The following is a 27,557-nucleotide window of genomic DNA, read 5'->3' as shown; positions in this document are numbered from 1 at the left end:
GAGACATATTTGAATTCTTTTAGTTTGATAAATAGACAAGAAACTTTCACTCAGAAAAACTACAAATTTATATAGAGAAAATAAATCTGTCTGCTTATGCTGTTTAGATTAAGAGAACATCCAATAATCTTTTGTCCACAAGTCCTTAGGGGAGGCTCAGGATATGGATAGATGATGCAGAAAAAATGAAAAGTCATGAATTTTAAATGAAAAAAACACTGACGCATCTTAAATGAGATCTGATCTACAGATCACACGGCACTGCCTTTCTAATTAATATGATAAGATGAGATGCAGCGCCCTCTTGTGGTAATAGCCGCAAAAGAAACTTAACTCAACTCCAGAGAATAGTTTGTTTCACAAGGACAGATGCAAAGACAATTTTCCACTTCAGCACTATTACAGAGGATGAAAGCAGAAACTAAATAGAGAAGGGAAACTAAATCTTTACTTATATCTGCTTTTGTACAAGCTAGTACTACGGCAGAGGTAGCTAGCACAGGAAGTTAGAAAAGTGCCTGTTTAAAATTTACCTGCTTTGTGTTGTGGTGCCATTATATATTTCTTAAATATATAAGCTTATGAGTTAAACACTCAAATTTATCTGCATAAATTTATGCAGATAAAATTATGCAATTATATATATATATATATATATATATATATATATATGTAATTAGCATAAGAACCCTCAGATCGCCCTCAGAAAGTAACTTTCCCATTCCCCCAAAGCATCACTTTCATTATGTTATATAGAAAATATGCTAAGTGGTTCATGGTTGCATCACTGTAGTGATGCTCTCGAGGCATTTTGATTCCACTTAAGAGACAAAATAAATGATATAAGAAGTTAACAAGAAGCCAAAGAAATAAATAGTTGAAACAGACAGTACTGGTGTTTTCAATTAACCGTCACCTATAGAACCTATATTTAGGAATATCTTCAAACCCAATTTCACAGTGTTATTGTTCTGAGTAAAACAAACAGTGAAATCTACTAATAACGTAGTGCTAACAGTATATATACGGTACATATATATGACTATTGTTTGTCCATCCACTGCAGCGGCATGAGAAAGATCCACTGAGATGTTGAATGTCAGAAGTGAACATAATCTTTTTTTTTTCTTTTTACTGCAGCTATCACCATGTTTTAAATGCAAGATGACAACGTAGGATTTAACCTTTTCTGTTGATTGCCTTCCATTCACACTTCAAAGTTTCAGGTTCTGAGTAAAAACCGAAAACATAATTACAAGGTATGCTTCAACAAAACATGCTGAACCGATAGAGAGTGCAAGTTCATCTTTTAAGGGCATAAAATAACAAACTCAAAGTCCTGTTGCCCTAAAGATAGGGAGCTTCTGCTTTGTGTGCTACAGTGTAATTTCAAGTTACAATGTTGCATTTAACTTAAAAAAAAAGAAAACATTTCGACTGAGCTGCAGTAACTTGTGAAGTCTCTGGTCCTGCTCTAACATGACTGCCGCAGCTTTCATCCTTGATTATATTTGCAAGTGTTGAAGCCAAAAGCGAGAATCCTTAAAACCCAAAAAGAGTCACCGCAGGAGTCAACTTTTTTTGCAGTTTATTTAGTTGGATTTTCCAAAGCTCTGTTTGTACATTCTCTGTGATTCAGAACAATATAAAACTTTCAGAACATGCATATGTTTAAGTGGGACTTAACAGACTATTATTATTATTATTAGTGCTATATTTACATTTCAATAAATCCAATGAATAATACAAATACTCCATGCAATGTGCATTTAAACAAACAGGAAAAACAGAAAAACTCTGAGACAGTACATCGTTTACAAGGTATTATCCATCATTGACCAGCAATTTCCTAAATTTCAAACAATCAAGAACACTTCCTTGACTTTTTCTTCATATACAGTCCACAGGCACAATTCAAAGCACAGAAGAAACAACATCTCCAACTTTACGCTCCCAAATCAGTGGATGCTTTAGGAATTCGTACTCTATTTTTCTAGCAAAGAGCAAAACCGTTCATAAAACCTTATCCACATGTTCCTCCCCGTGTGTGTGTGCAAAAATAACTTCATAATGCTGCATTGAGCGCTGCAATGTCCCAAAGCTCGAAGAAAAGGGCGATTTATAAAATGCTGCACTGAGATTCGAGAGACGCTGGAGCAAAACAAAAACACACAAGGTGATTCTGAAGGTTCTGGAACCTTTTTTCACCTGAGATTTCTTTGTTACCAAGAAAAAAAAAGAAAAAAAAAAGCAAGACCAAATGGCACTTAGAAAGGTTTAATGCTGACACAGGAGTAACACAGTGTAAATTGTTCAAGATGTACACATGTATGTATATGGCTATGAGGCATTTTAATGCAGTGCATATTTAACCACAGAGATAAGAGTTATATAAAAACAGCACTTCTGATGAAGCTTGTTTAGCCTAAAATGCAACATTTGGTGGAAGTTCTTCAAAATCTGTCTAGAGTATTTAGGATTCACATCCAAGTGCCTGTTTAACGTAAAATTTTATTGAAAGAAGTGAACATCTGATATAAAATGAAAACAAAATGTAAATTTCAGTGATCTGAACGCAAATATACTCGATAAGGCATCTGTTTAAAATGTCAAAAGGATTCATTTAGTTGAAGTTAGTCAATTCACCCATTACAGATGATAAAAGGCAAAATTGTCAACACAAGAAAAACATTAAATTCATGTTTTAATGACGGCCAATATTTTATTGTGTTGAGATTAAAATCTTTGTCATTTTTATGTTCTGCCAAACCTTAGTATAAGATTAAAAAAAAAGTAATCAGAAAAAGTGAGAATTTCCTTAGAAATCATGCATTGCAGTGAGAATAATGTTAAACTTATAAATAAAAGTTCAATGTTATCAACACTTGATACAAAAATCAAATGAAGAAGTCTGGTCAAAAAACACATTATTCTGTGAAATATGATTCAAACAGACTGCAACACTTATATAAATAGAGGCAAACGTCAGAAAAATCCCAACTAAACTAAATTTAAATAATTCATCTGAATGCTCCTCCCCCAATACCTCTGGAAAGAGAAAAAAATAAACCTAGAACTAAAAAAAAAAGAAAAAGAAAAGAAAAAGAGCAAAAATAATGTGCAGATGACATCTGTCTCCACACGGTGGAAAAAAGGCAAATTTAGGTGGAAACATTTCAACTTCTAGAACAACAAATTTCAGGCATGAGTGTGTTTCCCAGAGTGCTTGATTTACGTAAAATAACAAGATCTACTTCAGATCTTCATTCCCACAGAGTCCTGTATAACGTTAATGTGAGAATAACTCCTTGTGAAGGTGTGTACTCTCGCTCACAGCTAATCTGAATATCAGACCAGCGTCAGCGACCGTGCACCGAAACCGTAACGTGTTGTACGTTTGCACTTCAGGTCAGCTTTATCAGGACACGGTTTAAATGTTAGCATTAGCATCAGTGTAAAAAAACCTTCAAATCCACACAGTTGTGTGCGTTACGCAAGCGGTGAGTTTTCTAAGCATTTTTTTGTGCACAGGATAAAATTGTGAATCCATCCAGATGTGTGTAATATGAAGCACTCAGATTGGCAGAAATATAAAATAAAACTTCCTAGCTGCCGATTCTCATCATGCTTTAGATGTACCTAAATCTTCAGAGTTACAGGTTAGAGGTTTACGACAACAAACCTTCACCGTTTCTGCTAAATGTAGCCGTTTCAGTCGAATCGATATCTCTGTGTGCACATGCACCACAACTTTAGCATTAGATGTTGTAAATGAAAGCAGCTCTGAAACTTGGCTTCAGTAAAATGACCTCTGCATGTCTGATGGACCAGAATGTTACTTCTGAGTATTCTAACACGAAACCCTCCATTGGACTGTGTCGTACCAGGGAAGCACACACAGATGATTGCGTGGATATGTGTGTGTGTGTGTGTCAGCACCAGGGTTCCCGCTGGGCTCTGCCTCGAGCCAGGCTGTCTGCCCTCTGCCAGGCACTCTTCATCAGCTCCAGGGCCTCGCCGCAGCGCTTCTGCACCAGCGGGTCCAACAGCTCTCGGTGGGGGAGGTCAACCTGTTTATGACGACAACAGGCAAAACGCTTTAACTACACCGCGCAAGAGAACATTATATAACGCTCCTTTTACATAATGTTATAGAAAGTTAAGCCTGGCGGGCAGCTAGGCTTAACTGAAGTGCAAAAAACAAACAAAAAAGGAAATTGTTAAAGAAATTTTATTTGTTTTTGCATTTTTCTTAAAATCCATAGCTGGTGTTTAAGTATTATCAATAATATCTTCCAGTAACATAGTTATTAAGTCATATTTTTACATTTCCTGTCATCTTGGCTGTTGGTGAAGTTGCCAAGCAGCCCTACCAACGGACTTAGCAAGTTTTCTGAAGGAAGCCCTGATAAGCTATCTTCTAAACTCTTTTTTCTAAATAACCAATGCTGAAATTGTAAAACCACTACATGTTGATTTTATCCTGTCAAGAACAAGGTTGACAGTTCATTCTGACCTGAAAAATGTCTTTCCACGTCTTGTTTAATGCATCTAGAAGCCGATCCCTCTCTTCACAACCGCTGAAGTATAACACCCATGGAGGGAGGAACTGAGTTCGATCCGCTGCAAACTCCTGTAGAAGCACAAGCCGATGTTACAGCACAGGAAAAAGTCCAGGGGGAAGATTTTCATCAGGAAAAAGCAACACAAGGACAAGAAACAATTCCACAGTTATTGTCACAGCTTGAAAAGATCCTTTCAAATGAATTCATTTTCCAGAAACAAATTTTGAAACATCAAAACATCTGATCTTTAATTTGGGTATTTTTGATCAGTGGGAAAAACAACACAGGACGTCCAATTTTCCCTAGATGAGAAAACATGCCATACAAGTAAAAAATAAAAAAAATACTACTCATCTAAATCATGAGAACAAGTTAATCTCAACCCGTTTGGTTGATTAGCACCATTGCATGGTCGAGTTCAAGCTTTATTTCAAAATCTGTAACGTTTTTATTTATCAGTTATGGATTGGGATATCATGTTAGACGGAAATTATTTAAAGCACAATTTGAGAACCTTGGTGTCTTTACTGTACCAGTCTTAGTATGTTAATTGGTATTAATTGGCATTTTAAAAAGCCATAGCCGAAGGATCATAGGACAAGTTGAGCCTGAATCAGAAGTTATCTGAAGACCTAAAAATAATGTAATTGCCCTTTTTCCTTCATGACTGAGTGCAAATTCAGTGGCGAAGTTACAAAACCAAAAATAAAGGTTTGATGTGGCAAATAGAAGCTGAAGAATGTCAATTTGTTACAAATGAATGTAAATCCACAGTGTGCACATAATAAACATTATTAGATGTTTTGCCTTAAAAAACAAAACACTTTTCCATATTCCACTTCATTTTCAAGTCCTGGAAAATCGTCAAAGAAAGATCCAGACAATTCAGGACCTTTGTAAGAACCCTGTAAACTCAATAAGCATCAAGCATGTAGAAAATCTAAACCGATATTTGAATACAAAGGAATTGATTATTGACTGCTCTATTTTCTGATAACTCAAGTAAATATGGTTACCATAGAAACTGTTTAAATGAAGTGTCACTCACAGTCCTTATTTATTCTGTAAAAGAAATTAATATGACAGGGGAAGAACACTTGACAGTGGAAACAGCCGTTACCTAAAGTATTAATAAAACACACACTGACATTTTCTGACGTACCAATCGCAGACAAAGGAAAACAGAAGATCACTCACTATAACACAGTATTCCTTGTCGGACTCCAAGCTCACAGTGGTCACATCACAGATATCGACACTGCCCAGCGAACGGAAAAAGCTCGTCTGACAATCCTGGTGACAAGTTAGCAGCCTCTTGTCCGTCACCACCAGGCAACATGGGATACACGGGGTGGGGGCCACACCCTGAGGGATAACCTGGGGTAAAGGGGTTGTAGTTTACATAGGTCCATATTTAACAGGAAATCATGCAACCAAAATAATGTCTAGTGTATCAAAATAAAAACAGAAGCAAATGAAAATGTTTAATGGAAGAAAACAAGAGTACAAGGTTTAAAAAGCTCTTTATAAGAATATAGAAAAGGGACAAATATTTTCGAAATACCCTATTTAGCAAGGCAGCTGAAGAAAATCAGAAACTTATAATGTCTGATACAGGTGAAATTTGTACAAACATTCAATATTTCACAAACATTCAATAATTCCTGTCCATAATAAGGTTATTTTTCCACCATTCCTAAGTTTATCCATAGAAATATCTAACTTAAAAGCAATGGATGCAAAATTTGTAACATCAACGGTGCATTATACCAACTTTCTCCACTTACCCCTTTGGAAACAGACTGACAGAGAAGCTGCATCCATTCGGCCATGTCCTGCTCATTGTTGGCACTGAGTACCAGAGGGGGGCGCTCTGTCAAGATGACCTGGAAGGCGTGGGGACGCTCTGTGTTGTTGGAGCGACGGCACCCTCCACAGTGTTCCCCTCTGATAACACACAAAGAGGCGTCAAAACAGGAAGCGGGCCTCAGAGGACAATGGTTTCAATCTGAAAGTTGAGCTTTCTGAGACTTACCCCATGGTGACGGACATCAGGGGGGTCACATCTGTCCTCTCTGCATACAAGTACAGAACCCCTTTGCTGCACGAAGAGAGAACAAACACTTAGCTTCATATACCGGATGACATTTGGACAGACTGTCAGATTGATATTTTCACCAAAACACGAAAAAAAAAAAATTATACAAGAAATTATGTTGTGTAATAAAACCTGTTCAAATAATCCAGCACCACTCTCTATCAATAGTACCCCTCTTTAATGTGCAAAAAGCCTTAAAGGTGCAGTATGTAACTTTAATAAGCAATATTTTTGTTAATCTGTGGAAGAAAAAAAAAATCAAGCTCCTCTGCTTCCCTTCAGACATCTGCAGAAATTCACCGCTCTAGGTCAAAAACAGAAATCAGAGCCAGGAGGAGGGTCTTAGTGCTGTCAATAATGCTGTTCACACTACTTCTCTCTGCTACGCTACAGCTAGTTCCCTGTCATCAATGCTCAGCCTAGTTAGCATAACCACCAACGACAGGGGATAAATAGTTTTTCTCTAACTGTAACGTGTTTCTCTTCCATAAGCATGCTGAGGAGTGAAACTACGAGCTTGATTGACAGCACAAAGACCCTCCTTCTGGCTCTGATTGGTTGTTTTTGGCCAAGAGCAGTGCATTTCTGTAGATGGTGATATTAGCACAGAGAGGAGATGCAGGAGTTGGGTTTTTTCGCATATTATCTATCACAACATGGTAACAAGTATGGAAGTGTATATTGTTTATAAAAGTTACTGCAGCTTTAATATGAGTAAAATAAATCTTATTTTGAGTACATTTAATCAGTGGAGAGAAATCCAGCAATAGCAAAAGCCAAAAAAATGGTTATTGGTGGCAAAATTAAATTATATAAAAATAGCCCAATCACTTAAAATCACACTTTACTTGATGAGGTTATGTAGGAATTTCAATCTGTAATTTAGAACTTCCTGCTCCTCAGAGGTAGGAATATGAAATGTCACATTTTCTTTAGTCACACTTTAAAATAAGACATGAAAACATGCCATTTAAGTAACAAAGATGTCTGTTTATTCGGGAACTTGAAAAAAAAAAAAAAAAACAAGTTAACTACTGTTTTGAAATCTTGCCCATAGCCACAGCCAAAACAAGAATTAGATTCAAACAGGAATGGAGAAAATCATGGTTGGATGGCAACTTAAGCTCATCTTTCCAGTAGAAGGAGATGAAAAATCTCATAAGTGCAATTTTAGAGAACTCTAGTTTTGGTCAGAGGAGACAAAGATTCAGCTATTCAGCTTAAAAACAACTGCAGGCGAGTTTGAAAAGGAAAATATGAGCATGAATACGGTCTGTACCTGAGGATGACGTAGCAGCTCTTCCACATCTCTTTACCGAGGTACGTGATCCCAGACCTGTACTGCAGAGAACCTTCTTTGATACTAGAAGGGACCCCAGAGGTGGGTGTGCCTCCTTGGGGAGACATGGTCATATCCATTGGGTCCTCCCAGTGAACCAGTGAATAAAGCTGGATAGACACTTCAGATACCTGCGAATAATATGCAACAAATGGAATAAAGATGTTTGGAAGGTTTGGTTGTCGAAAGCTGCTACAGCATAAAATAGTTGTAACAACATTCTACCTCACAATGACTCTCCTGAGAGACAAACTTATTCAAGGCCAGTTTTTCCATGGTGGCATCTGTCAGAACAGCTGGATATGGAGGCTCTCGACAACCCTGGACCATGGCGGACTTCAGCACCGACAGGAACCAGCTAAAAATGAAGGAGAAAGGAGGTTGGATGGCAGTGGATAGGCAATCACTCAGTGAGAAGGAAACCAACACTTTTCCAAGATGAATGTTTTTCAGTGGCAGGAAGTAGGAGACAAGTCAGAAAAGAGGGAACGATGAATGGAGAAATGTTTGTGATCTCCCACATCAGAAACGTCTCTATAGGGTCACACTGATGTTCCAGCAGTTTCAAAAAAAGCGACCGGCTCGTGACTTGGTGGTTTCTAAGCTTTATACTTTATCTCCTTTCATTTAAGGGTCACGGTTTGGATGAGGTAGTTGAAACGTTGACACAATTGGTTGTGTTCAAGATAAAATGCTTTCAAACTTAAACACAAGCTGGTTAGGGAATGCATAAGTGTTTAGTAGATTGTATTGTTATCTTTATGTTTTTGTGACAGATCTCTCTTGTAAATGAGACATTGGTGTAAATATCTGTCCAAAAAGGAACAGGATGAAAGCTGTGCATTTGCCACCTCTTTGAATACACAAAGAGAACGTATAAGTCAAGAATATTAATAAAAACCAATATAAGTGAATTTACACAGTCAGAGAGCCATCAGCTGTATCCAACAGGAACTTCCTTCTTCTGTTGGTGCAAACCAGCGTTATTGTCTGTTGGTCAAGGCCCACCTAAGGAGAAAAAATGAGATCTATCTTGTTTAAAGCATATTAAGTAAGTCTCCTGTTTTGTCACTGTCAATCATTGTATTAGCAGTAATACAAAAGCAGAAAAATATATAAATGTAGAGATGCCCATCTAGAAAAAATGAAATAAACTTGTGAGGTGCAGATGACTTACAGAGAGATAGTCGAGCTCGTTATAGGAAACAGCATCTTCTACTGTGTAGGGTTTTTCAGCTGCTCCTAGAAATAACAGGCAGTTATTAATGTACGCCAAATGAATTACAGAATAGATGATCCATGAACAAAACTCTGTGCAGCACACATGACATAGGGCTGGTGTCAGTTTTGCAGACCAGAGTCAGCGGTACTGGCTGATTATTTACTCACCTTTTCTTAGTAAGTAGATGTAACAGTCAGTCAGCAGCAGATAAAGAGGCTGCAGGTCTCCCTCCATGTGACCTGTACTCATTCTCAACATCTGGAAAACACAAAATAAATGACAGAGAAATCCTTAGGGATTTTATTTGTCTCCAATGAAGCATTTACTATTGTGAGCATCTCCATGGAGGATTTACTGAGACATTTTTATAATGTGGAGGAAAGCAGACAGTTTTCATACACAGAGGTAGTCCTCACAGGCAGATTGTTCTTCCTGCTTTTTGAGAAGCTTTAAAAGCAAATGTGGCAAAGTTAGAATGTTTAAACAGGGTTCCTGCAGGTTTCACCAAGTCAAATTTAAAACTTTTTAAGATATCTTCAAGACCAATTTGGATTAAATTTAAGACCTACATCTCCACAGAAGAAGTGTGAATGTCATCCAGGAGATGCATTTGAACCTAGCCACGACAGACGCATATAAGCTAGCTAGCTAGGAAGGGTATTAGCAGGTAATCGCTGGCAGCCTCAATTGTCTCATGTGACAGAGCGCTATGAAGATTTTCCCTGACAGAAAAGTCTAGAGAAAAAAATGCATTGAATATATGAAATGAAATAGTCAAAGCAAAATTTAAGACCTATGATTAACATATTAAAGACCAACTTACTTATTTTTTAAATGATTTTAAGACATTTTAAAGCCTTACTTTTAGATGAATGAATTTAAGACTGTAGGATGTACAGACACCCTTATTAAAGGCACCTCATAGGTGAAAAAGAGTGAACTTTTGTAATTTGTCAGTCTACAAGGAAGGGTTGTAAAAGGCATTGACTAACTGGGCCTTGCAACATTTCCAAAGGAAGATTGTTTCATTGTCTAAGAGGATATAATAACATCAAAAGTTTCAACTTTCTTAAAGGGACACAGTGGAATTTTTGTTCTCTACACATTTAATTTGTGATGCCAAATCAATCTGTTAATCTGATTATTCAACAATAAACTGAGAAGACGTGACTCTCTTGAGGTTTAGAAAAAGTTTGAAAAAGAAAAAAAAAAGCTTCTTCCATCCTCACTCTGAAAAGTTGCTCCTCGTTCTCTCTGAACACATGGATCATGAGAAGAAGCAGGTGATTGTTGTCCACCCTGCAACGTGGTTGAAGAGGATTAGACTTGCAATGAGAAGCAGCACCAGAACAAATATCTGGTCATATCTTGACTTCTTACTTGAACTCTGCTGGGTGAGAAATCTCAGAAGGACTGAGTTTCTCCTGTTGCTCCGTTTCCTCGGTTTCAGATGTTCTGCCTGCTGAATCTCCCTCTACCGTCTCTTCCTCGTCCTTCATGTGGGGCTTCCGTCCTGCTGGCTCTTCTGCTTCTTCCTCATCTTCAAGGCTACCTGAAAGAGTCTGTGACTGGCTTTGCTCTGTAGAGTCATTGTGGCCACCACTTGTGTCAGCAGAATCTGGACTGCCGGTGGTAACGCAGCATAGGTCCGCAGACACAGGAGAGGTCTGCAGGCGGTCTGGTCTGTCGGCCAAAGAGGAGTCAAACGTCTCTCGTGGAGTTGGGTCAGGAGGTTTTCCTTCGGAATCGTTGCGAAAGGGCTGCTGCACCGGAGGCTGGGAGCTCTGATCACAGCTTTGATTGTTTTTGTCCTCCTGTTCCTCGGGGGGCACCCAGGACCCATTGAGCCGCTCCATGACATCACGGAGGGGTTGTCCCACGGTGTCCATGGAGGTGTCTGTCATCTCTGGGAGCCGAAGCAAGCCTTCCACCCCTTCTTCGCCCCCTTCCTCTACAATCGCAGACCCCACCCTGCTCCTGTTCTGCTCTCCTTCACTGTCCAGTAGTGCTACAGTGGAGCTTATCGAGTCAACTTCTTGCGATGTGTTGTGGTTCACAATCTCCACGTGTTCAGAGGAGAGCGAGGTATGGATGCTGCTGCTGGAATCCGTAGATCCCCTGCCACGTCGCTTCTTGGCTGGCTTCTTCCGCTTAGCCATTCTAGGACAGATAATGAAGATTGTCAATTTGGCTTCAGGCTTAAGCAGAAGATGCTTCTTAAAGGTAAGACCCTAAAACACTCGGTACCTGATGACTTCAAGCTCATTGCCGTTGACCTCGGTCTCATCTTCGGTGGTGTTGCGACGGCTGGCTGCGTGAACTGGTGTGACGTCCGCCGAGGTGTTTGTGTCAGAGTCCTCGTTGAACGGGTTGTGTCGAGATGTGGGGCTGCTCGGGGAAAGGCGAGCGGCCGTTTTCCCCACCGCTGTGCTCGTGACAACTACTGTGTCACTGACGACCGTCTGGGGATCAGAGCCAGCCGACCGTGGGCAGCTGGCCTGGTCGGTCAAGTCACCCTCTATTGTCAAGAGCCGCAAAAAGATAACTGAGTAAATGCAAATGCAGCTGTTGTCCAGGTTTATATCTAAAGAGTAAAGGAAATACACAGACTGCCTCTTCTGCATTGGTGGCAGCAGAGTTTATGTCAATTGGCTTGTTGACAAAAGTTACAGTGCCAATGAAAACTTTATTACACTTATTAAAAGAATATTTGAGCTGTGATGTCTTCACACGTTTGAATTTACAGTACATGGCAAAACATGTTGAAAGTTGCAGCAAAAGAACACATTTTTGTAGCCATCAACAAGCTTCCAGCAGAATTTTCAGAGGCAGAGTTGATCATTTGTTTAAACTGGTTGAGTTGTTTGGCACAGAACTCAAGTTTAATCATATTCTGGAAATTTAAAATCTCCGATATAAGGACGCTGATAGAAGCGTTCGAGTAGTATCACTTAATCAAGCCTTTTCTAACATCCCACTCTACAAAATAAGTAATAAATGTATGTATGGTTCGTGCTGATAACGTATTGAGTCAATATCTGTATCAGCCAATAGTCAAAGCTGCCATATTAATATTGTATCGGAAAAAGAATAAACCGTATCATGACAGCCCTACCATCAAACCAACAGCTTGATGTTGGAAACTTGGACAAAACCATGAATACCAACTGGCTTCAAAACTGTTTGTGAAAATAATAAAACCAGTCCATGCAAGATTAAGTCTATGGAAGGGCAAATTTGTTTAATATATTTAAAAGCTAAGTCCCTGTCGGTAAATCAGTCAATTTAAAAAAGGTAACATTTCTGGTAATAACACAGGTCCAATATCCAGCCACAATTTTATCAGAAGCTTGTTGATGGCTCATGAATGATGTGCTTTCTCTGCAACCTATGCAGGGTTGCACAGAAAGCATCCAGCAGGAAGACATATATATACATTTCTTTTTGCATTTGAGCTTATGTGGACTCGAAAAATCAACAATTTCAAATAAGTGCATATAATTATTCATTACTGCCAAGTCAAAGAATTTGTTTGTTGAATAGTATTATTATTTTTTTCAGTTCCCAACTGAAAAAAAAAAAGCATTCAGTTGGTAACGCTTTTACCAACTCAGGAGATTTACCTCCAAGTCAGATGTATATAAACTTCTCACCAGCACCGTATTTACAAGAAATTGTGATTTTAATTTCTTTTGTGTGTTTTTGCAGTGTTGCAATGCTGACCAACCAAACAAGTGTAAAGAAATACTGTGCATTTCCTCATTAGCATAGAAATAGCCAGTGTTAGGGCAAAGCAGTCTGAATTTTTTAAGGGTTAAAAAAAACAAAGGCACCACACAATATGAGAAATATCAGGCAGCGGGTTTCTTTGCAGAGTCACAGGCCCAGGTCCAGCAGTGTTACTGCAGCAGCTACAGCTAAAAGGCAAGGACAGAAGCGGACAAATAACTGCTTATTCTCAAGCAATTTGAGAACCTAAAGTGTAATCTTAAATATTTCAAATAAGTCACTTGTACTGAACACTGAGCTAAAGCTGATTGGCTGATTTTCAACCAACACTAGAGCTTAGCTGAACCTAGGCCAGTGAAACACATCAACAGGAAAAAGATACACCATAATATGCAACACAGACAGATACACGGTAAAAACAGAAGCCTAGAAAGGACAAGGTGAGTACCAGCTGCTTCAGGCTTTCCTACTGCCATCAACAGTTACGCAGAGTAAGCTTGAATGAGACAGTTCCCCAAATAAGCAACACATGCAGAACATGACAGACAGGTAACCCACCCAGCAACAAATTCCCAGATTAATGATCCACTTTACTGCGCATGAACACAGTTTGTTTCACTTTTTTCCATTTTGATTTCTGACATTTGAATAAGTATGATGACAAATGTATGAAATAATATAAACGTGTTTGTATTTATTTTACTCTTAGGTTTCATAGGCATCGCCAAAGGAACATCTCTCCTCATCTAATAAAATGTGTTTTAACTGAATGGGACAACTTTTTATCTCAATCTGTCGCAAAGTTGATTTATTACTTAGTCTGCATAAAATATAGCAATAAAAGGAACATCCCAGTCAAACAACTATAAAATCTGCTGAAGAGCATAAAGAGGGTTTTCAATATTGGCAATGTTGTATCTTTTAGGAAATAACATAAAAAATATGTACCTATGAAGATAGTAATAATAGTAACAACAACAACATTTTGGAGTGTTGCCATGGGTGTTTTGGTAATATCTATTAACTTTCTTCAAATTTAGAAGTTTACTTACATTTCCTTTGTATTTGATGGAGTTGCCTTTAGACTTGAGTCACATAATCTGGTGATCTTTCCACAAATTTCTCACAATAGTTAACTGGGCTTTGGCGTTACAGAGTCAGGTTTGTAGGACACCTTAGTTGCACAGGGATCGAAGATCAGGACTTTGTGATGTCGATTCCTAAACACTGACTTTATCCTTCAGCCGCCTTATAACAAATTTCCACTTGGAAGACTTATTTGAGCCCAAGCTTTAACTTCCTGGTTGACCCCCAATATCTAGTTTTTTCTTCCTGAAATGTTTTAGTGTGTTTCACAGGTGGGATGTTGCTTTCATCCCCTTATCTCTCCAAATGTAACAATGGTTTTTGAATCTTTGTAAAAAGTTTAATTGCAACAGACCACGGGACATGTTTCTAAAAATTGTAATCTGGCTATTTATGTTGACTTTGTAGTTAAAGATGTTTTCTTTCTTTCTATAAGCAGCTTATGCATCTTCACAAAGTTTCATGTTTTGTTCTGGAGCTGATTTGCTCCAGAACAAAACATGAAACACACATTCATCTCACAAAATCATGATAAGTTGCACCGAGTTATTTAAAAGGCACAGTAATTGTAGTGTATGTAAACTTCAGAATTTGAAGAAAATAATGCAAAATTCTCAGAAATAATAATCTCCTTCTTATGTAGTTTAGGTAATACTAATTAACTTAAACTATGAAGAGTGAGTTGATGTCAAAAGGTAAAGGAATAATTGTATTTATATAAATTTATGTAAATCTATAGTTTCAACTGCATCATTAATCCAATAAACATCACAAAATAATGTGCTTTTTTTATAAATATGATCAATCGTTTAAAAGATATTACTGTCAAATTATTATTTTTTTAATCTGAGTTAAGGTATAACAAGGTTTTAACAAGTGTTTGAAAACAGATTAAATTTCTCTTTCCTCGCCCACAAGTTGCTGTATTCAGCCTTTCAGCTGGTTAAAGCGTTCAACGCTTTGGAAACTTTTGGACCCACCTGCCACTGAAAGGCTTATAGCTTCTGTAGGGAAGGAACGAGTGGTATGTCTTTAAAGCTGCAAAGCCTGCAGGCTGGCCACTCATGCAAATCGCCTGCCTAAAAATCACAGCTAATATCAGCTTAGTAGACTCGCAGTGTTATTCTCTAAAGAGCAGAAGGACAACAAGGGTAAATATCCTGTCCAAATAAATGATTGAAAATAACTACAAAATCAAGCAGCTGACAATATAGTAATAACTGATGATCACTACATTATTTTTGCAGCAGTAAGGTTGTGTTTCAGATCATAATAATCTGATGCTGGCCACTACATAATTGCTTTTGATGTAAACACAGTACATTAAATATACTGCCTTAAATATCACAGAAAACTACATTTTTCAGAACCAACTACCAAAAACCTTTATTTTTTTCTTTTTACTTCATCTTTTTGAAATTCAGATACATTATCTTGCATCAGTGGCTGTTTTACAGTTCAGGTTCCCATCATGCATTTAATCCCAAGTTGTGCTCAAACTCATGCTATAAAGGAGGGAGAGAAAATATGGAATGAGTAAGCAGGAAGGGAGGGTTGACCATTGTCCCACCTTCCCAGTTTGCACTTGGCAATGACTGCAACACGGGGAACATGTCACCAAAATCATAATCTAAAAAAAACAAAAGAAAAGAAGGGATAACATTGAAAATTAGAAAAAGTCTGACTGAAGAAACAAAAGACAGATGAGGCTGAATAAATGACAGAGAAACAGTAAAATAACATGATACATGGAATGTGAAACAACTAAACCAATGAGGGTAAAAAATGAGAAATGGGAACTAAAACAGGGAACTGGCTGGGTGCTTTGTGGGGGCTGAGCGCTGCAATTACCACAGTGAAGGTATTCTGCCACCATCGGTGCGCAAATGAAATGAAATACAGTCATGTGAAGAAATCGTAGCACAGCCCATCACAGCCTGTATGTTTAGCTAACATCTTTTGTCATATATATAACATATATATATATATATATGACATAACATAACATATAAGAACACCAATTGTAAAAATACAGAAAAAAAATCAACTAATTAAAAAAGTAAAACCAAGGAATAGTTTAAAATTTCTGCCAAATCTATTAAAAAAACTATTTCTGGTGATGAATAAAATTAAAGCAACCCCACATTAATTTCAACTTCAAATGACTTAAACACTCCTAGTTGTCACATTTGGAGCACATGATTGACCTCATATATTCACTCTGTAAAATGATAAAGCATATATAGAAAAACTCTAAAATGTCATCAATGAATGTAGAAGTGAATATCTATACAATGAGAAAGAAAACTTTGTTCTCCAAGAAAAACATGAAGGCCAGACTGTCAGAAAGAACATAGACATAGAGGACCACTTCTGGAACAACGTTCTTTAGACAGATTAACCAAAGGCAGAATTAAATATTGCCCAGTCCTACTTTAAGCAGAGAAAACAAAGAACAAAACTGAAAACCAGTCTCCATCTCATTGCCAGGTTTTACTATACTAATTTAGGTAAAGACGTATAGTAAGAAACAGGGTGGGTAGAGAAAATACAGCATGCTCTACCTTCACTGGAGGGAGCTATGGCGCTGTCGTCCCACTCCAGGTTGGTGGAGGTCAGGGAGGTGAACGAGTGCAGAGACAAGCTGTCTGAGCTGGGGAGCCTTTCCTCAAAGTCCAGCAGGTTGTGTGGTTTGTAGTACTCTGGCATGTACGGAGCTACATCCAGGTAGGGCACATCCTAAACCAGGAACATGGCGTGTTAGGGACACACAGCTGACTGCAGTGTATGATAATGTTGTGATGAAGCTTGCGCTGACCAGCTCCAGATCAAAGCGAATGAACTCCAGGCCGGACACCAGTGTAAGGAACAGAGTGAGGTGGTCGTGACTGCAGACCAATGCATTTCTACAAGTCAAAGACATTATGATTTAAGGCATTTAATACATATGAAGTTAACAGTAAAAGTCCAAGAAGAAAACTTCAACAGCAGTCACATGCATTTTTTTAAAATGGCAAGTAAGAAAAAAATCTTAACATACTTGAAGTAATACTTCTGTAACAATCCTTGATTCTCTTGGAAGAGGCGTAGATAGCTTTCTAAAGAGCTCTCACTCAACGCCAGGTACAGCCATGCTCGACCTGCACAGAACAGTTGAAGCCTGCTTTAATGAATGCATCTCACAGTCTAATAAATGATGTCTCCTTTTATTTCAAATGCAATTCCCAATGCAGTAAATACGTCATACTTCGACCGAGGTTGGTGGCTATGTGCTGCAGCTCGTCTATCTGTCGGACAGCCTCCCTCCTGGTGAAGTGAACCACCAGCACCCAGTAGCCTGACGATATGTCCTGCAGCCTAAAACAACAACACATTCATAAGGGAAAAGCCTAACACAAATAGGTACCACATGACAGGATGTATAAAATATTGTGTAAATAATATCCATCCTCAGGCAGATTGACCTGAGAAGATCAGAGCACCAATCAGGGTTCCTGCAGATTTAAATTTTAGACTTAAGACCTTAAAGTAATAAGTAAATAAACCTAATCAGTTTTAAGGTACTTAAAGTACCATAAAGTAACCTTAGAGTTAAGGTTAGTTAAGCCTACTGTGACTTGTTAGTCTGCTCTAGCTGCACCACCAATGGAGTAAATCATTAGTTTTTCTCAGCACAGAAGATGCTATGCTCCTGTGCTTTTTTAGGTGCTTTAAAAAATGTCCCAGAAGACTTCCAGTAAGCTTCTCTGCTAAATCAGCTGAAAAGGTTGATTGATAAAGTGCGTGTTTAGTTTTCAGTTGATGTGTTTACTTTTCCAACAAGGTCCTGGTAATATGATGTCTTTCTGCTAAAGGTAAGAGAACTATTACCAATAACATCACTTTAAAATATACAAACTAACCCTTTAGATGACTATATTCAAGCAAGATGGTGGTAGAAGAAATAAAGACAACATTGAAAAAAAAGTCTAGAAATGTGTTACTTGAGGTCACTGTAAAAGTTTACAAAAGTCTGGTAATAAAAGGCAAAATCTGAAGAAGCAATACATGACTCAACTCTTTTCATTAATAGAGAAGTGGTGAAACAGGAAGGAAGTTATGCATAAATACAGAAAACCAAAAAACAATATCAGATGAAACATGACACAAATGGATGCACGTTAACATATCGGTGTGTTCAAAGAACTGTGGGAAAGAAAGAAATACAAGTTATTATACACATGCAGTGCAGTCATTCTCGGTGTGCCAGACATATAGTTGGTCCTGCTTTGGTAAAGTCATTAGAGAACTACATTGCCATACCACTATGTTATTTCAATGCCAGTGTATTATCTGTAGTACAGTGTAAATTTTCAGTTATCCTCAGAAGAATTTTATCAGACATTCGATCAAATGGCCTCAGAGACAGAAGTCTGATGGGTTTTTCAAAAAAAAAAAGTGATTCTTTTATGTCTGATGTCTGAGGCTGTTTGATCTGATGTCTGTCAATGTTTTTCTGAGACCTGGGAATTCCCTAAAATCTACATGGTACTGCAGGCAGGTGAAAGGCTTTCAAAGTTGAAAGCCTCTGATAATATTCTACACACTATGGTTTGATGTTTTGTAATCTAGCTTGAATACAATTTTAAAAGCGCTGCTACTTAAAAATGGGAAAACAATTGCAAAAACTGTTATTTCAGTAAATTTAGAAATCAAGATTAGTCTTTAAATCTGGAAACATGGTATTTAGTAATATTAAAATACCTTAGATGCGAAGCAGAACAGGTAATACTATTTGAAGGGGTGTGCATAAGACTGACATGACATTGTCATAAACATATCATAACACCTCTTAAACACAAAGCAGTCTTCATAAATGTTTATGAATTGTCATAAAGTGTCACTCAGTAAATGATGACACTTTTAATAGAAAGCTGCCATACAAGTTGCATTAAAAGCTCATTATAAATGTCAATTTTGCATTAAAAGTCTCATTTACCGAATGACACTACATATGTAGTGGATCAGGGAAATCTGATCCACGCAAAATAGCACGAAGAATTTAAAGTAATGTTTCTTCATTTCCAACATTCTGTAGCTATCTTGCAGTAAATATCTTACCCATACAGCAGAGCATGGTCAAGGTGTTCACAAAGACGCTGGAGGACCCGGTCGTGATTGCGGATAGCCGGAGTTTCATCCTCACAGGCTGCAAAGTAACTCTGTAACTGTAGAGACACATGCAGGTCAGATTGCTCTTACAGAGAGAGAAGGTGTAAGTCTTTCAGGCATTCAGAGTAGGAATTCCAAGCATTTCCTAATACAGTGGATTTAAAAAGTTGGCTAATTTACACAATAGGTCATCTGCAGAAGACTGACTTTGTGGGTACCCTTTTAACCCTGCAGCACAAGGTTTAAATGATAACTTTATGAATTAGATGTTTTAAAGATGCTTACTGCGTATTTCAATTGTGCAGCCAGACAACAACTAAAACAAGAAATGCAGGCCTAAGCAGAGGAATCACTTTGACCTGCACATAATCCAGGGAGGTATTTGAAAGCGCTCATACAAGCAGTAAACAGGCAAAATGCCAACTGCTGTCTGTGGATTGTAGAGTTAAGCAAGTTGTTGTTCAGTTTAGCTGCCCTATGTCCCAGGAAACATAGATAGATCACACTCCCACTGTTAGATACACACAGAGTTGAGTGTTGGAATGTTAAGGGAAAGATAAAGTGCATATAAAAAATATCCTTTGTATGTTTTACTCTTTTTATTGCTTTAACAACTCAATCAATCAATCAATCAATCAATCAATCAATCAATCAGAATCAACATATGATGAAGAAACAACTGAAGTTTTAAAAAAAATAGATATATAACAAATGCAGGTATTAGCTATACTGTATTTACATTCACAATTATGTTTAATTTTTACAGTAGAATGATGCTAAAAGTACCCGTTATTTTTATATTGTTCTATTTTTCTTATTACTAGGCAGGAAACTATGTGCAAAATCAACATCCTATAAGAAAACCAAACTATAACTCTGACCTAAACGCCAAATACCCATTGCTGCAAAAACTTACACTGTGAAACATGGTGGTAGAAAGAATAGGGGAGTTGATTTGACAAGGTCCTGCAAATGATTCAAGGCAGGAGTTCATACATCCTGGAGTGCACAGGAATAGCTTAGATCAAGGCACGTTAATGCATTAGATTGGCCAAGTAAAGAGCTAACTTAGAATATGTGGCAAGACTTAACTGTTAAATAATCTCTATTCAGTTTGGCTGAGGGATAGCTATTTTGCGAGGCAGATTGGTCTTTGAAAGTCCAAAGCTGCACGACTTTGTAATAAGTTTGAAAAGCTGCAAGGGATATGATTATTTTTTACAAGGGACAGTACAACAGGACATCAAGAAAATCAATGTAACCTTTCAACTCTAAATGCAGGGAAGATCAACTGCATCATGTGACACATAAACCGCACAAGGTAAACCTGGAAAGCTAGAGGTACAGTTTGTAAACACCAAATTAATATGAGGGGCAATGAAGGCAATTAAGTAGCAAGTACACTTAAATTTGACTATATATATATTTTTTGCTCCTTGCTAGGATAAGGTGTGGTCGTTAGTCAAAGCTTATCTAGGTGAAATACCAAACAAGAAGCTTTCAAATCCAATCCAAGAAGTTTTCTAATCCAATCCCACTGCAATGAGACAACGCTTCAAAAATACTAACAATCAGATCACTCTCAGAAAAAATAACGTGTACAAGTTTTGAGCGTTCACTTAAAGAAATCAGCAGAAAGACGAAAAGCGCATTTCTGCATGCATTACAGTCATCATAAAGGAGTATGTTCTTATAAACAAAAAGAAGGAGGAAAGAGCTAATCTTTTATCCAGATGTCGCGGATCCATCTGTAGAGTGATTGCAGCTTTGTTTACACTCTTCATTGCCGCAGTGTGCGAGCACAAGGAGGGTTAGTGCCACTACTGCTGACCGTGGACAAAAAAACAAACTATAACATTCAAATCAAAGCTTCAGCTGTCAAACCGAGGGTTCGTTTGAGCTAGTTCACACTTTGATTAGTTATTCCCGCAGGGGCAAGGCCCTTATGAGCTGGTGGTGTCCTTCCAGCTTGAAAGTTGCCCTCTTTCGCAAACAGAAGATGACCTAATATTAGCTACAATGACTCCAGCATGTGGAGTAGATGTTGCTACTATAAGTACATCAAAATTGTAAATCTTGACTGTTTAGAGCTTACCTTCTTGACAGACATCGAGATGTTTTCCAATATGCGGTCCTTCACTTTGAGTTGGTCCATCACTGGGGCTGTTGGCAGCAGAAGGCTGTCAGCTGACTCTCCCAAAGCAACGCTCTTTTTTTGCTAAAGCTAACGCCGCCCACATCAGCTGCTCAACAAACCCTCCGTTGCATTTTTACATTAAACTAAACACACAGCTTGTGGTTTCAATTCTGGAAACTCTTTCGCTAGTTTAAAATGTTTACGCTCGTGCCCGTCAAACTGCGCGTCGCTTCAACTTAGCGTTAGCGGAGTAATGTTTACGAGTTAGCTTAAACCTACACTTTCTTCTTCTTTGAGGCTAATAAGCGACTTGTCGGCGTCCCAGAACAGATAACTTACAGCATTCTTTAGATAAAACCGGTGTCACTCAGGTGGGAAATTGTTAAATGTTACCTTTGGGAGCATTTGCCTATTTAGTCGATGAATGAAACGTACAGCATGCTAAGGTTCTACATCTCCTGAAGGTCTGAACGGAAACAAAACCGGCTGAGGGTTACGTCACCTGAACGTGACTTCTGTGCGAAAGGCAAGAAAGAAGTCTTGACCTGCATTTCCCTTCATTAAAAACATACCATTATTATGAAGGACTTCCCTTTATTAGAACTAATAACTTTCTGGTTGGTCATATGTTTTATGTAATTTGGATTCTATTTGCATACTTTAGATTATGGTTAAAGCTGTAACATTCAGTGTTGATCTTATTTGAGACTATCACCAGAATACTTTATTTGTCCTCTTCATAACTTCTAGCAAACTTGAAATGGGACATTTTATGATTTTCTTCTTGTCTACTACAGTAGGTCCTTTCTGCCCACAACTATCAGCATCTACAAGGCTTTTAATGAAATTATTAAAAGTGACATATTTCCCTATGACATAAAGTATATTTAATTGAAATGAATGAGATATCCAAACATTATAACATAACTATGCTTCCAACTTCCTGACTGATGCATTTCTTCTTTTATAATGAGATGGCAATTTGTAAAGACAACTGGTTTCACTGGATTTGGGTATCATATAACAGGTGACACAAAAATGTAAAAAGGAGCTCAATGGGTATAGATATTTTTTCAAAGGCACAGTATGTTCTGTAATAAAAACACAAACTCGTGTCAAGTGGAATGTGGTTATTTTATTTCAAAGAGACCTGCAGCTTTTTCAAAAGTTTTTTTTTTTTCAAAAACAAAAGAATTGTTGGCATTTTCAGTGCACTTTCTGAGAAGAAAGTAGATTAAACTTAAGTGATTTGCAACTGCTTTTTCTTATATTTTAACCAAATGTGGAGCAACTTTTATACATAAGCGGACTGACTTCACAACAAACGGGGCTCTGGGAGATTTTAAGATGCATCTTTTAAAGAAAAAAAAAAAAGAAAAAAAGAAAGAAAAACTACTGCATTAAATTGCAGCCAGCACCCTTTAGACACACACACCAGCCACATGCCTTTAACAAAATATGAACAGTCAAAATCTCAAAATGACACCTTTGAGCCATAAGGACATTCAGTTTCAATTCTTCCCCTCGCAATTTAAAATTTCACACTTTTTGTCGTCTTTGCTTTAGTCGGACTTCTCCTTCTCTCTCATGTGCAGGAAGACTACACTGAAGATGAAAAGTCCTGTCATCATGGAGAAGGCGCTGGCGTAGTATGGAAAGGCTGAGGGAATGAAGCGCTCGTACTGAGTGTGCTGCAGGGGCCGGACCGAAACCTGCAGAGGACAAGTCATAGAGAATAATTAAATCCTAATAATCTTTTATGGATAAATGGCCAAAATAACCAACAGAAAATTACTTTAAATAAAATCTTTGTTACGTATTCCCTTAAAGAGGAAGCAATCCCAAGTAATTTGATGAGTGTAAACCCAGGTAGGTTAAGTTTATTGAGCTTGCCTGAGTGGATGAGTAGAGATGTGTGTATCCCAGTCGGTTGTAGTCCACCTTGAACTGGAAGACTCCGTACACGTCGGGCAACTTGAACTGAACGCTGTATTTACCTCCTGATGAAACACCATGAAACATACCGGTAAAAATCAACAGAAAATGTGCAGATTTATGGAACAAAAATACATTATATAATGGAATATGTTCTAGTTTACCATTTTTCTTGAGATAAGTTCTGACAAAGGGGTCGATCCTCACAAACTCGAGCTGAATATCGTCGCCGTCGAAGGGGACCCAGCGGCCCTCGGACAACATCTCGATGACGATGCTGTATTCCTGAAAGAAGGTTGTATTCTCATCCACAGCTCTTCACTTATGCCAACCTTAAACTGTACCGATTGCTGTTAAACTCACCACGAGGTCAGTAACTGTGTACGCTGCAGGAGGAGCCGTCTCTCCCACGGGATGATGGGTAACGGCTCCCACTCTAAGCACTCCCGCCTCCTTAAACACCCAGCGGGACAGAGACATGGCCAGCTCCATGTTCCCGGTTTGTTCGTGCCTGGGAAACCCAGACAACAGGAAAGTTGGTTTTTGTTATGTTTTAGACCAAAAATGTAAGTAATGTCCGACAACAAAACAAAAATAACTGATGTGTACCTTTGAGAGCCCGGTCTTGCTTTCTGCACTGCAGAGTTGAAGAAGGCGTCGCTGAAAAAGTCCAGGGAGCCGCTGAAAACCACTCTGGCATTGTTTCTGGCCTGCAGCCCGGCGATCAGCAGGGTGTTCTTCCCCACAGCATGGGGATACTGCAGAGGTAAAAAGCTCCCTTCAACAACCCCATAGCTTCTAACAGAAAATATCAGGCCATCTACAACAAATGACACTCCTCAAATCATTAGCTTTAACCTAAAAGAGAGGCTGATGATGAGAATAAAACAGCAAATAAGGCATATTTTATTAAGTAAAACTGAAATTAAATGTTTTGTTGACTGTTTGTGGGAAGCACTGCGCTGATTGCACCCAGGAAAAGCTTGTCACTGCTAAAGCCAAACATCATATAGTAGACTGAAGAAGAAAATGCTGCCCCTGCAAAAGTGCAACCAGGCTTCATTCCAAGGTGGTGTATGAATGTCCCACACACTGCTGTGATCCTAGTTTGTTAAATTAATACATTTTTAACTGCCAAATGATTCATTTAATCAAGTTTCCAGTCCCATAAATGACACCAAACCAGAATCAATAGCAGAATAAGCAGTTTGGCATCAGTAGCATTGCTACAATACAGAAGGATTTTTTTGGTTTGTATCCAATGGGGTGCACTAATGTCTCCTTTTGTAGTCGACCAGAACAAAATAAAATCAAAATCTAGTTTTTACTAGTTCAACCTTGTCTAAACAAAGAGCCATGTATACTCTTTGATGCACCCCGTTTAGTGTCTGCCCTTCAACATATACAGGAGTAACAAGAATTAAGACCACAAAGTAGTCATTTTGAAACATCTATAATGCTAATGTAAAAAGTGTTTAGATGACATTTGTTTGATTAACTGATCTGTTTCTTCTTGGCTGACACCGATTTCAGGTCAAACCTGCCCATACTTTGTTTTTCCAAAAAATAAAACACAAAGGAGACGGTCCTGCAAGTTATCCAAAAGAGTCAGCAGACGAGTCCAACAGCAAATCAAGGAATATCAGGATCTGCCAATTTCTACACCAAAGCATTCATCATTAACCTTTATCTGAATGTTGCTATCTTCAAAAAATGTAAGTATATGCTTTTTGCTAAAAACTTGGAGTTCTTAGTTTTGAATAATTTAATTCATTTGTGGAAAACAAAATGCTAATTTTTGTTTTTGTGGCAATTTACCTCCTGATCACTGAACTGAGGACATCAAGGGAAAATATAATGATTCTGCTCTCTTGCAGACTGACTGGTGCCTCTTTATGCAAAGGTTTCTCTTATATTACATTCTGAAAATATTAAATAACAAATAGTCAAATATTAATTCTACTTATCCAAACAAATCTCAGAAAGCATTACAAGAGATCAGAGCCTGAATATTATGTTTGTGGGAAAATAATCTGCAAAACAATTTGAATCGGACCACAACGTTTAGATGTAGTTTAGATTCTAGGTGATGCAGCTTGGTAATCATATTGGATTTATATATCCAATGTTTTTGAGCAAAGTTCAGATTTAAGGAAATGTCTCAATTAAAAATAAAAAAAAAATCTGACCAGACAATGAGAGGTGGTGTTACCTGAGAAATGGGTCTGTCAGGGAAATAGGAGTAGGAGGTTGAAGAACCAGTGAGAATGTCGAGGACGAGTGGGTTGTCTGGGTCAGCAACCATGCTGGAATGATACATCACAAGGTTTCCAGTCAGACGTTCATTTAAAGCTTCACATTCCTAAGCAAGAGTCTTGTTTCTTTTTTTTAAAAAAAAAAAGTTATAGTTCCAAATGAATACAAAAACTAACAAATTAGTTACATGTTCAATTAAGTGACAAGTTAGTTACAAGTTTTTTACAAGTGCATTGGGGGAGAGGGAGGAGATAAAAAAAAAAAAAGAAAATCCACCAAAGAAAGGAAAAACTATTCAACCAACAGTCATGCACATTCAAACCCAATTAAAATCATTTCTTTAATTTATAAGCAGACACTACATTTAGATTTTTTTTTACTTACCCAACACCCTTAAATAGAACAGGCTTGCCGGTTGGTTTGCCAACAATCGTGGCAGCTTTAAGCAGGTTCTCTGGGTCGGCAACAATCAGGGTGTGCTGCAAACATGCATGATAGCCAGAAAATAAGAGAGTCGAACCTCGAGATTGGAGCAACGTCAATATAAATATTGTGAAGACCAAACCGTTTACCTCTCCAGGATCAGAAACATCATAGTTGTGGTGGTCAATAACAGCCGTTTTTTCCTCATCAAACTCAATGCCACACTCACTACCCAGCTCCCTCAGAGGGTCCCCTGCATTACAGAAATTAGTGAATAATCTGCATTTCAACAAGTATATATTAATTATAAAGTAAATATTTTATATGTCGACTGACCAATATCTGAACTTGCAGCGACCAGGACGTTGCCTCCACCATCAATGAAGGATGTTATTGTCTCCAAGTTTATATTTCCACCAAAGTCTGCAAAAAGCAACCAGAAAAATAAATGTTACATACCACTTTAAAAAAGTTAACATGAGGTATGAAAAGCCAAGTGAAATTTACCTTCGACTGACGGTGCGAAGATTATTAGATGGTCGTAGAGGAACTGCCCATATTTGATCAAGGACAGAGAGGGGTCATCAGCGGTCTTGAATGCGAGGTCAAATCCACGATCTGGAAAAATGAAACATGTTTGTTTTTCCTTTTTCTGTATTCCTTTGATAAATCAAGGTTAGTGGAGACCTCTGGATCTCCCTGAACCATTATTTTGCAGCTAAAAGCAATCAATGTATAAAAATTCCTCTAAGTAAATACTGTAACACACGTATAACAAGTAGTACTTTTTTTCTTTCTGAATTATCCATTTGTTTTTGGAAATGTTTTAAACATCAACAAAAACAGAGCTGGATTAATTATGTGCATTTGAATGAAGAACATTAAAAATATTTAGTTGATCAGCTGGTATTGATTATCTCTTTATGCAATTCATTTTTGGCAGGAAACTCTGCATAGTAAATTATATGGTTTGTGATATAAATTGAGATTTATCTGTGAGTAAATCTTTTTAGTTGCACTCAACATTAACCCTGAACGAGTATGTCTGAGTTTAGTTATATTACATATTTTACCGAAATTTAATAGTGTTTTTGAGGAATTTGGTGACAACCAAAACTGGTTTGGCAAAGGTTAGCAGCCATGCTGTGCTGAATGACGGAAGCAGCTGTCCAAGCATTTTCTAATAGTCTAGGAAACGATTTAAAACCACACACAGGTGGGACTAATTCTGATTATGACGCTAAAACTACAAATGTAAAGATATGCCATCGTTTCACTGACCTGCCAGACTGCGGAAGAAGATTGAATGGGTGTCTTTGATGTTGAGGTTGTCCAGCAGCACCAGCGTTTTCCCGTCAGCCTTCGCGCAGTGCAGCATGGAGGCTAACGAAAGCAGCACGAGGACACTGCAGTCCAAAAGCGTCCAGCACCTTGTCGTCTTCATTCCGGTTCGCTTTTTAGATAATAAAGAACCGAACCGGTCCGCCTGCCCGACTGCTGTAAACGCCGCCATTTTGCTACACAAGTCGACGTCAGCGTTAACGGAGGTATACTCAACTTTGACCCCAACATCCAGCCAATCACAGGAAGGAACGCGTCGGGCCAGACAGCCATTC

General features: G+C 38.1%; 2 protein-coding genes and 1 long non-coding RNA gene across 6 annotated transcripts; 1 reads left to right on the top strand and 2 right to left on the bottom strand.

Annotated features, from left to right (window-relative positions):
• Positions 1-1,571: 1,571 nt before the first annotated feature.
• On the bottom strand, positions 1,572-21,816 carry plekhm2 (pleckstrin homology domain containing, family M (with RUN domain) member 2). Of its 4 annotated transcripts, XM_007570093.2 has the most exons (21): positions 21,721-21,816; positions 21,286-21,353; positions 19,140-19,246; positions 17,287-17,396; positions 17,080-17,179; positions 16,858-16,945; positions 16,604-16,778; positions 15,610-15,669; positions 11,472-11,742; positions 10,605-11,384; positions 10,454-10,523; positions 9,392-9,482; positions 9,180-9,244; positions 8,922-9,010; positions 8,228-8,360; positions 7,943-8,133; positions 6,601-6,666; positions 6,353-6,512; positions 5,763-5,942; positions 4,517-4,633; positions 1,572-4,070 (listed from the first exon to the last, which is right to left on the bottom strand). In XM_007570093.2, the coding sequence occupies exons 2-21, from the start codon at positions 21,343-21,345 to the stop codon at positions 3,933-3,935; spliced, it is 3,051 nt and encodes a 1,016-aa protein (XP_007570155.1). In that variant the 5' UTR covers positions 21,346-21,353; positions 21,721-21,816; the 3' UTR covers positions 1,572-3,932. The 4 variants fall into 4 exon arrangements, with proteins under 4 accessions (XP_007570155.1, XP_016536215.1, XP_007570154.1 ...); XM_016680729.1 differs by lacking the exon at positions 15,610-15,669 and adding an exon at positions 15,891-15,905 and having other exon boundaries at positions 21,286-21,809; XM_007570092.2 differs by having other exon boundaries at positions 21,286-21,809.
• On the top strand, positions 21,608-21,864 carry LOC107838435 (uncharacterized). Its single transcript, XR_001664497.1, has 2 exons — positions 21,608-21,698; positions 21,792-21,864. It is a non-coding gene; the product is annotated as an uncharacterized LOC107838435 (long non-coding RNA).
• A 578-nt stretch (positions 21,865-22,442) lies between these two features.
• ddost (dolichyl-diphosphooligosaccharide--protein glycosyltransferase subunit (non-catalytic)) lies at positions 22,443-27,495 on the bottom strand. Its single transcript, XM_007570091.2, has 11 exons — positions 27,223-27,495; positions 26,449-26,559; positions 26,278-26,364; positions 26,091-26,194; positions 25,903-25,997; positions 25,475-25,568; positions 23,872-24,020; positions 23,626-23,773; positions 23,427-23,547; positions 23,221-23,327; positions 22,443-23,039 (listed from the first exon to the last, which is right to left on the bottom strand). The coding sequence occupies exons 1-11, from the start codon at positions 27,452-27,454 to the stop codon at positions 22,890-22,892; spliced, it is 1,398 nt and encodes a 465-aa protein (XP_007570153.1). The 5' UTR covers positions 27,455-27,495; the 3' UTR covers positions 22,443-22,889.
• Positions 27,496-27,557: the final 62 nt, after the last annotated feature.

The sequence above is a fragment of the Poecilia formosa genome, unplaced genomic scaffold, assembly GCF_000485575.1.
Source record: "Poecilia formosa unplaced genomic scaffold, Poecilia_formosa-5.1.2 Scaffold255, whole genome shotgun sequence".
Classification (NCBI taxonomy): Eukaryota; Metazoa; Chordata; class Actinopteri; order Cyprinodontiformes; family Poeciliidae; genus Poecilia; species Poecilia formosa.
This window is presented reverse-complemented; position numbering and strand designations above follow the sequence as displayed.

Coding starts and splice junctions, on each gene's coding strand:
- plekhm2 (XM_007570093.2), bottom strand. CDS start 21,345: ATGGACCAACTCAAAGTGAAGGACCGCATATTGGAAAACATCTCGATG. Junction 19,247..21,285: donor TCTCGATGTCTGTCAAGAAG/GTAAGCTCTAAA, acceptor GTGTCTCTACAG/TTACAGAGTTACTTTGCAGC. Junction 4,634..5,762: donor ACAAGGAATACTGTGTTATA/GTGAGTGATCTT, acceptor GTGCTTCTACAG/GAGTTTGCAGCGGATCGAAC.
- ddost (XM_007570091.2), bottom strand. CDS start 27,454: ATGGCGGCGTTTACAGCAGTCGGGCAGGCGGACCGGTTCGGTTCTTTA. Junction 25,998..26,090: donor ATGTTTCTGATCCTGGAGAG/GTAAACGGTTTG, acceptor GCATGTTTGCAG/CACACCCTGATTGTTGCCGA. Junction 23,548..23,625: donor ACACAGTTACTGACCTCGTG/GTGAGTTTAACA, acceptor ACCTTCTTTCAG/GAATACAGCATCGTCATCGA.